Raw genomic sequence first — 16,037 nt, 5'->3', positions numbered from 1 at the left:
GACAAACAGATGGTTGATAGGTTGAGTTTCAGTCAGTGTTCCAGAAAGCAACTTAACCTGCTCAGCTTTACAAAACCAGATGTCATGGAATTGTCAGTGTAAATTGCTTACTAGCATACTGGCAGGCCAATATTTGGGGTTATAGTAATGCTCTGGTAGGTTCCCAACCCCCCCCCCGGTAAGATTTTAATGAGAAATGAATAATCATAAACTTCTAGAGAAAAAAAAAAAGGAATGTGAAAATCCCAGACTTATTCTCCCATTCTTCAGAGAAGGAGACACAGGCTCCTAGCACCCGGGACAAGTGATCCACTTAGGGTCAGTTAGAGGGAGAGCTAGTCTGAGAGCACAAGTCTCCTGACCCTTAGTCCAATGCTATTTTTTTTTAAAAGATTTTATTTATTTATTTGACAGAGAGAAATCACAAGTAGATGGAGAGGCAGGCAGAGAGAGAGAGGGAAGCAGGCTTCCTGCTGAGCAGAGAGCCCGATGCGGGACTCGATCCCAGGACCCTGAGATCATGACCTGAGCCAAAGGCAGCGGCTTAACCCACTGAGCCACCCAGGCTCCCCAACCAATGCTATTTTTTGAACTCAAAATGTTCAAGTTCCTTGTGTTTGATTCTTTCTAACAACAATGTTCAGCTTGCATTTATAGATATTGAAAGCATGCTATACATAGGAAGAGAGATTTGCATATATATTAAACATCTATATAATGCATACACAGAGAGTCTGTCTTCATTAGTTATCAATGATTACTACGTGCTGTGATGCGCTCCGTTTCTCTTTTGCCCTTCAAATTGTTAATCAAGTCCTTCAGCCGGTTTAGAAAAAGACAAAAAGAGGAATCATTTCATTGTGACTGAAGAGAGGCAACAGCTTATAATTTAACAGCCATTATCTTGACGAGGAAATTCAGCTTCAGAGTACTCAGAAGATTAAAAAATAGTCTGTATCTGTCTTGTAATGAAAACGAGAGATTTAAAGCGTCACCATATTTAGCCTTTGGAACATCACAGTGGCTCCTGTTTCTTATAACCCCTTACAGAATGGAGACATCCATCCGAAGGGCACTATCAGCAGTAAGTACCATGGGCCAGATACTTGCCAATAGCTGCCCTTCCTTCACAGTCACCCACATCCGAAGGCCCCTGGAATATCATTTAACACTAATGCAGCCATGAGAAGCTTCCCTAAGTGGGTGGTGTGACATAGGCCTCTGATGTAAGAGGTGGCATACCCTCAAAATCCCTCCCAGGGTTGTTAGGTGACCTTGATACAATAAATCATCAAGCATATGAGGACCTTCTGTATGTCCGACGCTGTGAGAAATGCATAGAGTGCTCTCTCCATCTAGAATGGAGCTTACTGCACAGCTAGGGAAATGAAACCACCCATAGAATGCCTGGAAGACAAGTGAGTGCTAAAAAGTGTAGAGAAATATAAGCATCACACGCTAGAGCAAAATTGGGAGCGGAACTGTTGAGTGTTTCTGGAGAAAGGAGAGGCCCCATCAGAGATGAGCTGGACTAGAAAGGAGCAGCGTGTGGAAGGAAAGCTTCCGGAAGAAATCATTCTGTCAAACCTCGCCTCGTGGTTAGGATGAGGGCCACGGACATAGCAGTTTTTGCCTTCACTCTAAGGACCCTGGAGGGAGGGAGTGAGGCAAGTTCCAGGAAGTCAACATTGATCTGATGTGTTTGGGGGAACAGGTCAGCTCCTTTACTTGACTTGAGCCCCAGACGGATGAGCAGGATGACTCAAGCATCTCCATCTCCCAACTCTAGCTCTGGGGGGTCTGGGGTACAGAGAGTCTTAGAGAGGCAGGGACATCTGCTGGCTCTGGTGTCCGTGCCCAGGTAGCTTTCCTTCATCTTCCCCATAAGCTCACTGACAAGGGTTAGGAATTTTCCAAGCCTAGCCTTTCTATGAGTGTCAGGGAAGCAGGTAAGTCTCACTGTCGGAGCCCGAGGCTGGGAGAGAGTAGCCAAGGGGGTTGCCAAGGGACTCTCCTGGAGATTTTAAATTAAAACGGGAAATGGTAGTTTGACGTGAACTAGATTGAGACTTGGACAGCTCACTCACCATAGACTATGACGGTTGCTGTCGTGCTTTTCCTCTTGGCAACGATGTTTTTGGCCACACAAGTGTAGTTTGCAGTATCTGAGAGACGGGCCTGCTTTATGATGAGGTTGTGATCAATAGTAATATAAAAATTCCGATCTTCAACGGGATCAATTATGTCTTCATTTTTCAACCATTCCACCTAAAGATGCAAAGAGAAATAGAGAAATCCCCAGTATGGATCCCTCAACGGCTGTCTGTCCTTACACGCGCTTCATAATTTGTGTAACATTTCTCCATGCTCTGAGCTTCTGCAAACCAGAGGAAGTAACTTTCTGAGGTCACGGAAAGTATCACTCACCTGTCAAACACGATTCTGTCTGTACTCCATTAATTCTCAAATGTCAATTAACTGATTGGGAAATACAGCATTCAAATTGTTTTCACTTAGCCCTGAGGGCAGGAACAGGGAATGCGCACTGCCAAGTCCAGAACCCAATCAAAAATAATAGGCTAAGCATTTCAAACTGAACTCAAAGCTCTTTGCTATTTGATTTGTTTACTCTTGGCAACTTACTCACGGCTTTTCACAAAAGAATGTAAAGACTATTAAAAAAGCTCAAAAGGCATCTTAGACATCATGTAGCTCTAATAAACCAACATTTGGATGATTTACATGAAACCTTGCTGAAACATATGGATTAAATTTCCCCCAAAACACATTTATGTTAAAATGTAGCAAACACATATTTGGAGATGCTTTCAAGCCAAAATACTTGGAGGAAAAAAGGTTTTGTATCAACTTTCAGTATAATCCAAAGAGCATATGCATTATTCTCAAAGTTCTCTTTTTGTGGATCACTAGGCTTGGTTTGCTTCTGGGGAGCCTGACCTAATATGTGACTGTTCAAAAATACTGAACTATTTTTTCATGCAAATAACATTTAGCAACAGCAATGTTATCCTTATGGATTGAAAGGAAGGAGATACAGCTGTATAAGCTGTCCTAATGGAGGATAAACGATTTCTTGTTCTATAAATTGATTCTTCTTCTTCCTCTTTTTTTTTTTTTCTATACACAGGTTTTTCCATAAAGCAGAACATTTATATTTGCCACACTTAAACTTTTCTTTTGCAGTGATGGGATAATGGATACAAGTAATCTTTAGCAGTACAGAGTCAACAATGTTGCCATTTTCAAAATCTTAAGGAGTTTTGCTGGCACCACAAGAGGTCTGGAAATTAATCTCTAAATCTGTCAGTGGGTTTGATGTAGTACAGCTCTAAACTACATCCAGCATAGGGACTCTAAAATAATACTTCTCTAATCCTTAGACGAGAAGCCACAATTTAAAGGGGGAAGCAAAAACCAGCAACATTCCTGAAATAAACCTATGAGGATGTAGTTAAGGGCAACTGTTTGTAGTGATATAAATTTTGAAATGGCAAAACATTTCTAGCCTCGTCAATTTTTGCATTCTAACTGGTATAAGGTGGTATTAAATGTAGTTTCAATTTGAATTTCCCTGATGGCTAATGATGATGAACATTTTTTCATGTGTCTGTGAGCCATTTGAAAATGGCTAAAACTAAAGAAGTTTTGAGAAGTGTCTGTTCATGTCTTCTGCCCATTTTTAGACTTGATTATCTGTTTTTGAGAGTTGAGTTTGAGAAGTTCTTTTAGATGTCGAATTCAGAGTCCAGAATGCTCAACATTACACCACGGAACCACCTCTTTTTGATCTTGGATGGCAAAAATTAACAAGGCAAGAAACAGCAAGTGTTGGAGAGGTTGTGGAGAAAGGGGAACCCTCTTACACTATTGGTGGGAATGCAAGTTGGTGCAGCCGCTTTGGAAAAGTGTGTTGTTTCTTCAAAAAATTAAAAATAGAGCTCCCCTATGATGCAGCAATTGCACACCTGGGTATTTACCGCAAAGATACAGATGTAGTGAAAGGAAGGGTCATATGCTCCCTAATGTTCATAGCAGCAATGTCCACAATAGCCAAACTGTGGAAAGCGCCACGATGCCCTTCACCAGATGAATGGATAAAGAAGATGTGATCCATATACACAATGGAATATTACTCAAGCATCAGAAAGGATGAATACCCAAATTTTGCTTCAACATGGATGAGACTGGAGGAGATTCTGCTCAGTGAAATAAATCAAGCAGAGAAGGTCAATTATCATATGGTTTCACTTATTTGTGGAACATAAAGAATAGTATGGAGGGCATTAGGAGAAGGAAGGGAAAAATAAAGGGGAGAACTCGATGTAGGGGGGAAGAACCATGAGATACTGTGGACTCGAGGAAACAAACTGAGGGTTTTAGAGGGGAGGGGGTGGGCGGATGGGTGAGCCTGGTGATGGGTATTAAGGAGGGAACTTGTGATGAGCCCTCGGTGTTATATGCAACTAATGAATCATGAAACACTACATCAAAAACTAATGATGTACGAAATGGTGACTAACATAACATAATAATAATGATAAAAAAAAATGGAGAAAGGTTCTTGGTATTTACACTACGGTAATGAGAAACAGAGTGGAATCCATTTAAAACAGCAGAGCTTGAAAACATGCATTTTTGTTTCCAAATACAGACAGCACTTTAAGTCAGGTCCATGCTTGGATATATCTGATCAGAGAGTCATACTCTCTTGACTTGGATTGTCTCAAAATCTAAATTTTGGAACACTGAAAAAAATTAAATTAAATTAAAAGAAAAAGAAAATAACATGACATGGCATTGAAAATCAATGAAATTATAAAATATTTTAATATGGAAGAAAATATCTTTCTTTTTTAGTTTCTTTTTAAACCTAAAATATATTACTTCCACATACTCTGGGAAAAAACAAAAACTAATGTATTCATTTGAACTTAAGATTTAAGATTGCTATTTTATGTAGTTAAATAAAAATAAATCAATAAACAATAATTTTAAGAAATTTGGCCCTATGTGTATAGTAGTATGATCTCATTAGAAACACAAGAGAGAAGGTAGCAAAATCCATACTGCTATGAAATGTTGACAATAATGAACAATTATAATTAATTATCATTGATAATGATTGAAAGCAGACATTAATTTTTTAAATCTAATCTTTATATAGCATATCTATGCCATTCTAAAGAAAGCTTTCTACTTATAGAAGGCACTGTTGGGCTTCTCTGAGTTGGTCTTGGATCCACTGAGTGTGTGCGTATGTGTGTGCTCATAGAACTTTTTTTTTTAAAGATTTTATTTATTTATTTGACAGACAGAGATCACAAGCAGGCAGAGAGGCAGGCAGAGAGAGACGGGGAAGCAGGCTCCCCGCCGAGCAGAGGGCCTGACGCGGGGCTCGATCCCAGGAGATCCCAGGACCCGGGGATCATGACCAGAGCTGAAGGCAGAGGCTTTAACCCACTGAGACACCCAGGCACCCCTCATAGTACTTTTCTTTCAAGGATCCACAATTCCTACTCTTTGAAAGATGGGTCTCAGACTCCTGGACTCTGTCTCGGAATGCCTAAGGGTTCACAACTCCCCTGCCTCACAACCTGTGCCTTAGCCATTGTCTCATGGGTATGGAAATATGCTTTGTGTCTAGTTGGGGTCAGAATCTGAATTGCTATTCTCCAGACTTCCCCTGCGGGATGAGGATGAAGCTATCTCCATGAGGTGTCACCTGCATGTCCACACCTACTGGGCTTCTAATTTTCTGTCCAGCATGCTCCACCCATTCCTCTCTCCTAGGAATGTTTCCATAAAAAAACTCTTGCATTCAAATCTTGGCCTCATAGTTTGCTTCTGGAGAATCCAACCTAACCTGTAACTGTTGAAAACTATGGTTTCTTCTATTTAAATCACATCAGTTAATAATAGTGATATAATCCTGATCATAAGTGACATAAAGAGATCCTAAGGGATACTGCAAACAACTTGTTTATTTGAAAGCTTATTACATGGAAGAAAATGAGCAAAATACACAATTGACAAGATCTACAGTCCTCCGCTCTACCAACTGAGCTATCAAAGGAATCACCACAATTGACAAGATCTAAAAAGACCTCTATGATTATTGGGTAAACCATCTTTACTTTCAAATATCCTTCTGCATTTCTCTTGAATCTCTTGCCAGTGCTGGAGCAATGATTATGACCTGAGTTCTGAGTGCCCCTGAAGAACCCCAAAAGTACTGTGGAGACCCCCAGGGTTCTGTGGGGGACATGGCCCTCCTCCCCAACTCTGAGATTAACCAGAGAAGCTCAGTTTTGCTGTTTTCATACCAGACTCATTTGTAATGCTTTTGTTTAGAGAAACAGAGGGTTCACTGCTGCTTAGAAATAGCCATAGGAATGGAGAGGTGAGCCGTGGGCTCCGCCAGCTTCTGGTAAGTCCCCTACCCCCTGTTCCCTTCATGCCAGTACTCCCAGCTGCTGCGATGTCCTGCTTTGAGACCACATATCCACAAGAAGCTCAGGTCATCACTCACTGCCTGCACTAGGATCCCCATACTGCTCTGTGCCTCCCCATCTCCCACCCTGCAGAAGTCTCTGCAACCTTCCACGCTGCTTTGGAATGCAGCAGCAAAATAGTCCCAAACTTGAAACTCTTTTTAGATTGTTTTCTTCATTTTTCTTTAACTAAAATCTAGCCCTTCATGATGCGGCTATGTTTTTTTCTGGAGTTCTCTCAAGTGGTGGATGTTTGATTTCCCAAATCCAACATATACTCATCCTGGCGGTGGGGGGAGGTCTGTAAGTGTCTTCCTTGTTCTGGCCTATCTATTCTAGACCATTCTCTCCAAACAGCTTTGCCTTGAATCTCATGCCATCATATTATGTCACCCACTTTCTTTCTTTCTTTTTTTTTTTTTTTTTTTTTGTAGTCATCTACAGACCTCTGGACTCATAGTCACTTAATCCAGCCCATTTCCTGTCATAATTTCTAATGATTTTAATAACCACAAACATGACACTTTCAACATTTTGGCCTCTCAATGACATGGCCCTCCTTCCTGCTATGATCTTGGTCCCTAAGAAATTCACACTCAAAGGCCAAAGACTTTCAATCATGGCCTCACTGTAGAATAATTTGGAGATTCATAATATATCAATTCTATGTCCAATCCAGAGAAATTAAATGTAACCCACAGAAACCCTGATTCACCAGTCAAGACTGGTCTAGTTTCTGTATTTTTTAAACTCCTCAAGGAGCTGTGACTTACTGATAGGGTTGAGGAGTACCACTCTAGCTGTCTCTTTTTTTTTTTTTTTTTTAATTTTTTATAAACATATATTTTTATCCCCAGGGGTACAGGTCTGTGAAACACCAGGTTTACATACTTCACAGCACTCACCAAATCACATACCCTCCCCAATGTCCATAATCCCACCCCCTTCTCCCAAACCCCCTCCCCCCAGAAACCCTCAGTTTGTTTTGTGAGATTAAGAGTCACTTATGGTTTGTCTAGCTGTCTCTTAAATGAGATTCCTGGACAAGAAGCATCTATGTAATCTGGAAGCCTGATAGGAATGCAGAATCTCAGGTCTGCCCACTTAGACTTACTGAATCAAAATAAGCATCTCAACAAGAAATTCAGGAATTTATATGCACATCGAAGTTAGACAATCTCCTGTCTAGCTCTTGTCCTTATCATTAATTGCAACCCCTCTGAAACCCAAGTTCAGTTATCACCACTTTCTTCCCTTCCCTGTTTTTCTGGTTTAACCTGTCTAGGACCTCTGTTGTGACTAACTCTCACCAGGACCCATAAATCTACTAAACTTCCCAATCTTCTCTCCCACCCCTCTCACGTTCCCTCTTCTCTATTCACCACTTTTCAATGGCCATGGCCATCTTCTCAACAATCCCTTGCCTCACATTCTCAGCTCCCCCATCCCTCTCCTTCCCTAAGGCACTCACTTGGCCACTCTTACCCGACACCACCTTCAGAGATTTGCAGCAGAACGTGGCTGGGCACAGCCATATCGAGTAGACTCATCTTAAATTCATGATAACAGAACGCAAATGGGCCCTTAATTCTGCCAAAAAATTGTACTATATTTTCATCATCTGTTCATGGCCCTATCCTTCTAGACAGCTATTTCACACCTTCTCCTCTCTCCTTAAACACTACCTCCCTCTCTATCCTCACTTTCAGCTGATGACCACGATTTTTCCTCCACTGAAAAAAGTGACAATCACGAGACATCTTCCAGAACTCCCACTATCCCCCTCCCCACCCTTATTCTTCACCCTCTCTCTGGTTACTGGTCAGCTTTCCATGTTCCCACTTGCCACCTCTCATTTATATTCTGCACCCCACTCCCTCATGCCTGGTCAAGGGCAAGGCTCCTCTCTGTCTCTTAAATCATTAATATTCCCTCTACATGGAATTATTTCCATCAGCATACAGACATACAAGTATTTTTCACAACTTAAAACCCTCCCCACTCATTTCTTCCTGCAGTCACCTCCAAATTTCTTTGCTAACCTTACAAAAGGCTTTGGAGTACTTGTTGCTATTCCCTCCATTTCCTGTCCTCTTCATCTCTGCTGAATCTATCCTAAAGTACAATCACCTCCAGCTTTCCACTTGTCCTGCTCTTTCCGAAGTCACCAATCCCTTCCATTTTGTGAAATGTACTGGTGAGGCGTTAGTACTTAAGTTACAGGACTCAGCCACAGGTTGGACCCCACTGGTTTCTCCCTCCTCCTCACCTGCTTTCTTGGTCAGGGCACCTGGATTTTGTTTTATTTCACTCCATCTCCCATAGCTTCCCGGGGCAGAAGTCTGTTCCCCTGTGGAGGCTGTCCCTGCATCTCTTTTTTTTTTTTTTTTTTTCTGTTTTCTATCTGTATTCACTTCCTTGGTGAGCTCATCCAGTCTCATGCAGAGGTCTTTCACACTAAATTTATCTTCAGTCTAGACCCGCCCCTGAACTCCAGACTCATATATCCAACTGCCTTCTTTCAGCTCCACTGGGGGGTCTAAGACCGACCTCCTGCACTGCACTTCCAGACCTGCTCCTCCCACAGCGTTGTCCATCTTAGTTAATGCCAACTCTATGCTCCCAGTTACTTAGACAAAAACCTCAGACTTGACCTTGACTCCTCTCTACCTCTTTCTTTGCCCACTGGAAGTCAGAGCAGCATGTTAGGATTTGACCAATTTCCTGTTCCTTCACCACCCACCCTTTCCTGGTTCAAACCACCATCTTTTTCCCTCCTAGATTATGGTGGCAACTTTCTGTCTTATCTTTGCTTTTCTCCTTGGCCATCAATGGTCTATTCTCAACACAGCAGAGTGATCTTCAGACTCTAAGTCGGATCATGTCACATCTCATCTCTAGCTCTCTGAAGGCTCCCTATCTTGCTTTGTTCCCAAACTGAGTCCTTATAAGGACCCACCAGGCCCAGCATCGCCAGGAACCCTGACCTCTCTTGAGATCACCTTGTTCCCTTTCTCTTCTCTCATCTCTTTAGCATGCTGCCACCTTTGGTGGTCTTTATACACATCAGTGCAGCCCTTGCCTGGTGGATATTGAGTCTGCTGGGAAACCTGCCTGAAATAATCTCTCTCCTCCCCAGGTATCTGCATGATTTTCTCCTTTCTCTTCTTCAGGTCTTGAGTTGTCACCTTCTTAGTGAGTCATTACCTGATTTACCTTTATAACTGCAACATCTCTCTCTCTGCCTATGCCCATAATCTCTCACCCTCTTTTCTGTATTTTTGGCGTGGCACTGCTCACCATCTCAGATAGTCTATACTTACTTCACTTAGCAGTTGTCTCCTCCACCAGAATTTAAGCTTCACAAATTTTGATCAATTTTTTGATCATATAACATTGAGCTTTGGGGCCTTAAACTGGCATATAGTAGGTGCTTAGTTAGTATTTGGTGAATATATGAATAGAAACGAGACATGTAGTGGGATCAAGTCTGTTACACACATTTTTAGATCTCTATAAAGTTGCTGCTCTCACTGGAAAAAAATAATATTAAATATATTTAGTGAGGCCATTTCAAACATCTCTTCTAACTAACTGGAGATTAAAAACACAAATCTCTAGTGCTCAAGGTGAAATCCTTCAAGGTTGGTTGGGCCTTCAAATGACTCACTGGACTTAAATCATAAGATAAAAGGGGACTTCTAGAATTATGCTCGGAGACCCCCAATGTCTCAGTAACAATTCTGAGTCTAAAGTGTCATGTGGACAGCACGTTTTAACTAAGGGATCTTTGAGAATGGCATTCCACTCTAACCCCCATTATACCTGTTTGTCCCCTGGAGAAGTAAGAGAGGTTGTTTGAGTAATTATTGCAGACTTCATCTGGTAAACACAGAATCTAGGTGATCATAGTAAATCTGAGCCTAAAATCCAGCTCCCCAAGAACTTTAATTTTTCATAAACAAAGAGGCAGGCACCTTGTTTTTTCAATTTCGTTCCACAAACACTGAGTACCTACATGTGAGGCATGGTGTCAATTGCTAGGGGAGAAAGGGGCAAATCAGATAAGTGCTTGCAATACATGTGAATAATTCTGTTTATCATGTAAGAGGCTGTCTAAATCAGCAAGGGAAATCAATAAAAATCTTTATAAATGTATCTTTTTATATAAAAAAAACCCTTTTCATGCAGTGTCTCCAGAACCCAACAGCATCAGATAAAGTGACATTCTTCCATTTGAAGTAACTTCACAGCGAATCTCCTTACATAAACTGTATGTGAAATCCCAAGAAGCAGTAAACAATCTCTTGTTGTGTTAGAAATTTATTGCATGGAATAGTAATTAATTGTATTGTTGCACTGCTATTTATTTGTAAGCTAATCTTGGTTCATCAGGAGTCAGTACTTTGGTCTGGCCTCTGAATTCTGTTCTTATTTGGGTCATTTCAATGCTGTTTGTTGATTTCACCCGGAGATGTGGCTTCCTCCCACCCCTCGCATTTAGCAAACCATCTGATTTATACATGGGAGAAGTCTTTCTGAGTTAGAAGTTATTTTTAGCTATGTATAAAACATTCAAGAAGAGAGAAAAATAGGTTGTAGTTCAGAAACAATAAAAGACTTTGCCCATAAACCATAACTTGTTGTCAGCACTGCAGTGAGACAAAGTAGCGTGTCTGTCCTTGTGACTCAGTAACTGCAGTCTTTTCAATAATTTGGGGCACATTTGAAATAATTGACTCAAGTGTTTATCAAGAAATAGGAATTTATTAACAGGTAATAAAAATAGTTACAGGGCAATGTTAGGATGTCTTATTTGCATATTCTGTTGTTATGTTTGCTGTTGATTAATCCCACTTTGTACAACAGAAAATCCTCCTTTAAGAAGCAGCTGAAGGGCTGCTCTGGAACCTGACTGCCTGGGTTCAAAATCGAACTCTGTCACCTCGGGTGTCTCTCGTGGTTAAGTTCCTCATCTTTGCCTTGCCTCAGGGTCCTTATTTATAAAATGGGGATAATCCTCAAATGCATTCCGTAAGGTTTGTAAAGATCAAATGAGTTAATACACAAATTACATACGGTGACTGACATACAGTAAACATGCTTAAATTATTTAGTAGTCATTAAGGATACATTTAAAGGAGATAGGAAAAAACCCAAACTACTCTAAAAAATGGCAGAGAAATGGTGTTAATTTAAAGATGAAAGTAGGGGCACCTGGGTGGCTCAGTCAGTTAAGTGTCTGTCTATGGGTCAGGACCTGATACTGAGGTCTTGGGATCAAGTCCAGCATTGGGCTCTCAGCTCAATGGGGAGTCTGCTTCTCCCTCTCCTTCCGCTCCTCCCCACTGCTCATGCACTCCCTCAAATAAGTCAATAAAATCATTTAAGAAATGATGCCTTGGGGCACCTGAGTGCCTTTGGCTCAGGTCATGATCCCAGGGTCCTGGGATGCAGCCTTGCACAGGCTCCATGCTCTGTGGGGAATCTGCTTCTCCCCCTACCGTTGCCCCCCACCCCTCACTGTCTCTCATGAATAAATAAATATATTTATAAAAATAATAAAAACAAAAAGGAAAGTATCTTGATGTCTGAATTCCTTTAGCTTTCCCTGACATTTTTTATTGAGACAAAATCAACTCACCATTAGATTACAACTCTTTAAGACTGCACTAGCAATATATAAATGATTAAGTATTAAATTGGCCAATCTAGTTTGTATGCTAAACCTAAATACATATTTCCATTTAAATTTTGTGAATCCATGTCTAGAGATGTCATTTGCATGTGTATGCTTTAGAGAAAGTATAACATGGCATTTTAATCAGTCTGCATAAATATTATTTTCTAATTTTTTTAGATTACAAGCAAATCATCACACTAGATTCATTCTTGAAAGTATGAGTAGGAAAGATTTTTAATAAAAGAAATTTTAGCAAGATTAATTTGAGAAAGTTATTCTTGTACTTCATAATCAGGCATAAACGAGAGGCAATTTATATATTACTATTACTTTTACCTAGACCCAGACCACCCACATTTTTATACTTTTCATTTTATCTGAGTTTCCCAGTTGTGTTTTCCTGCAACTTCAAGTTAGTCATCATTGCTTGTTCTTTTTTCTATTAACATTCAAAATATTTGTTATGTGTTTTTAAGTCATAATTACAACTCAATATAATATGTAGAGACAAAAGAAAAAGAACAGCTTAAAACTGGTTTCATGAAACTGGCTCCAAATACACAACCAGCCACTTGGTCAGGTTTCAAGTTTTTATGTTAAATATTAATATTCTTTTTTTGAAAGATATTACTAATCTGAGAGAGAGAGAGAGAGCACGAGTGGGGGAGCGACAGATAAAGACAGAGAGAATATTTTTGTTGTTGTTGTTGTTAAGATTTTATTTATTTATTGGACAGACAGAGATTACAAGTAGGCAGAGAAGCAGGCAGAGAGGGGGGAAGCAGGCTCCCCGCTGAGCAGAGAGCCCGATGTGGGGCTTGATCCCAGAACCCTGGGATCATGACCTGAGCTGAAGGCAGAGGCTTTAACCCACTGAGCCACCCAGGCACCCCAAGAGGGAGAGAATCTTAAATAGATTCTCCGAAGACTGCAGAGCCCAATGCATGGCTCGATCCCATGACCCCAAGATCATGATCTGAGTCAAAACCTAGAGGGAGATGCTTAACTGACTGAGCCGCCCAGCTGTCCCTCAATACTAATATTCTAAAAAAGAAAAGATTCTTAAAGAGTCTAAGGAATAAATGATTCAAGCATATTCTTATTTTCCATAAACAACTTAACCCTCATAACATGAAAATAATTTTACATTTGTCTACTTAATGAAATATGTTTTTTTGGACACACTCCTTTCTCTCTTGGTACCCCATGATGTCCAGTCTATCCGTCATCTCCCCCTCTCCCTCTCTTTTTAGTAATAAGCCATTTCTTGTTTTTATTATTTGGACCCATGCAGCCTACAAATTGGATTATGCTCTTAGAAATCACAGGTTACCCATTTGTGTGCTAGGGGGGAAGTGATGAATAGATAACATAAAATGGTCATCATTTGGGGAGCCCAGGTGGCTCAGTCAGTTAAGCACCTGCCTTTGGCTCATGCTCATGGACACTCGGGTCCAGGGATCGAGTCCCACATCAGACTCCTTGCTTGGTGGGGAGCCTGCTTCTCTCTCTCCCTCTGCCGGCCACTCTGCCTGCTTGTGCTCTCTCTCTCTATCTCTGTGTGTCAAATAAACAAAATCTTTAAAAAAAAAATATATAGTCATCACTTGTTCTTTTAATGACACTGGTCTCTATCCAATTCCCTCCCACCCCTCCCCCCACCCCCCGCCTGCAGAAAACAGCAAACACATCTTTGGATTTAACCATTTATCCAGGTTCCCAAAAGAGGGAGAGTTTCCTTCTGGTCATCTCTGCTCTCACTATAGCCCCCAGTTCAGGAGTGACTGTCCTGAACTCTCTTCTCTGCTTCTCTTTCTCTCTACTCAGAGAAGATTCTGGGGCAGCTGGACTGGTCCAATAGGAAAGGAAAGGTAGATATTATGGCTCATGCTGTGGTTATAGGATAACTGCCATCCTTTAGGGTGACAGTTGCCCTGTGGTCCCAAGTGTGAATCTTTAAGAAAGAGTTCAAAAGCAGAACATTTTCCCTGCCCTAAAATTGGGAGGGCAGTGAGGGGGTGAGCAGGATGAAATGTGTTGGTGCGGAGAGAAAAAAGAGAAACCAATGGGCTGGTATGGAGTATTTCAGGCACCGAGCGAGGTACTCTAGATACACGATCTCTATTCCTCATGACTGCTCCGTGAGGGAGGTATGTATAGACCCATTTTTCAGATGAGGAGAATGAAGTTCAGAAAGAGTAACTGGTGTGGGCTTACAAAGCTCCTGGAGGAGCACAGATCTGGATGCTGGACTGCCTGAGCCCTGAGTTCTTGTTTGCCTACAGAAACAAGAACTGGGAGGAAGCCACTGTAGAGCAGCAGACATAAGCCCCCATGGAGGGGGCTCCAGATCACAGGGTGGTAGCTAGCAGAAGCTGGGACACCAAGAACATGTTAGTTACTGCAGGACACGGACCTGGGCTAGCCTCTAGCTAGCGCTCTGTCGGGAAGCAGTGTGACCCTAGGAAAGGGCCATCAGCCCCAATCTCTATTATCACCACCACCCTGCTCAGTCTTAACAGGACCAGCACAGGTTCACTTTCAGAGCCAACATTACAGCTGATTGGGTGTGCTTTGATTTCAGGGGCATCAGGAAAAAAAATCCTTGCTCTTGGAAGATGCACCCCAATTTTTGGCAGTGACCTGAAATGTCTTTAGGAGGGGGCAGGTTTTTAATCCCATCATTACAGGGTTCTCTTTACATGCAAATGACCTGAGATATAGCATCTTGACCTAAACCATATAAAGTATTACACTGCCATATAAACGACTAAGGGAAAACTCTTTTCAGTTTAAAGAAGAGTATGAAGGTATGTGGATTTCAAGCTGGAAATCAAGTAACCAGCAATATGCAAAAATGTTCTAAGGAGTGCAGAAACAAAAAGATATTTAAGGGAAATCTGTATTTATATCTTTAACTTCATACACACTTCATCCTAAAACCACCTGCCCTGAAAACGTGCCCTCTGCTTTTCAAAATGAAGGTATCTCCTGCATCCCAATGTTCCCAAGATACATTTGTATGAGAATATAAAAGCCTCTAGGGTGGTCCACGTTGGGGACAAGCTAATCGGGAAGATTAGTGTGGTATTTGAGAGAGGAAAAGCCTATAATGACAGGGTGACAAATTCTTCTGCAAATCAGGTCATTACAATTCTTGGCATTCATCAAAATTGAAGGAGGCCCTCCTATGCCACTAATGGGTCCCTGAACATAATATATGATAATAGAACACTATCTGATTTAGTGTCTTTACTAGTTTCAAAGACGTTTACAAAGTAAAATTTAAGTTTAATAAGCGAAAGGAACATCTAGTGCAAAAATGAAAGATACTTAAAAATATTTTTAATGTACATATTTTTTTACTAACAGCGTTCCATCAAATTCTATCCCTAAAAAAAAAAACCCCTTCCTTGTGCACATACCCATATGTTATGACTCACCTGTGTTCAATCTAACTGAACACTCTGCGGGCTGTTATTTTCTTAGGCAACGTGCTCCGCAGCAAGGGTGGTGAGCAACGTGAGATCGTTCTGTAAAGGGCAATCTTCATATTGTGAGACTTTGTTCATCGTTCAATCAGGAAAATGCAAACACAAATAAGGTCATCTTCCTCTCGTGAAAAATGTTAGGAAATGGGAAAAAGAGCCAGTTTCTGCAGAAGGCGCTCGCCCCACTTGCGAGGCCAATTCCCACCTCCTCCTCACACAATCTCACACTCAAAAGCTGCACTCACTGCTCACTTTGTCCCGCTCTGACTTCCTGAGGTCCCAGGTCATCAACATATTTACTGGATGTTTTTGTGATCCTGCTTAATCTAAGCAGATGACATACGTCTTTTT

The 16,037-nt window shown here is 41.2% G+C and overlaps 1 protein-coding gene across 2 annotated transcripts in view; it reads right to left on the bottom strand.

Annotated features, from left to right (window-relative positions):
* Window positions 1-16,037, bottom strand: part of UNC5C (unc-5 netrin receptor C) — a 358,142-nt gene that overhangs the window by 70,865 nt on the left and 271,240 nt on the right. For both annotated transcript variants that reach the window (XM_082728148.1, XM_082728149.1), the window contains exon 5: window positions 2,088-2,268. In XM_082728148.1, coding sequence (XP_082584274.1) covers window positions 2,088-2,268 — 181 coding nt within the window. The remainder of the gene's footprint in view (window positions 1-2,087; window positions 2,269-16,037) is intronic.

Source organism: Mustela nivalis (assembly GCF_964662115.1).
Source record: "Mustela nivalis genome assembly, chromosome: 4".
Lineage (NCBI taxonomy): Eukaryota > Metazoa > Chordata > Mammalia > Carnivora > Mustelidae > Mustela > Mustela nivalis.
The sequence above is the reverse complement of the archived record's forward strand: the minus strand, read 5'-3'. Positions and strand labels throughout refer to the sequence as shown.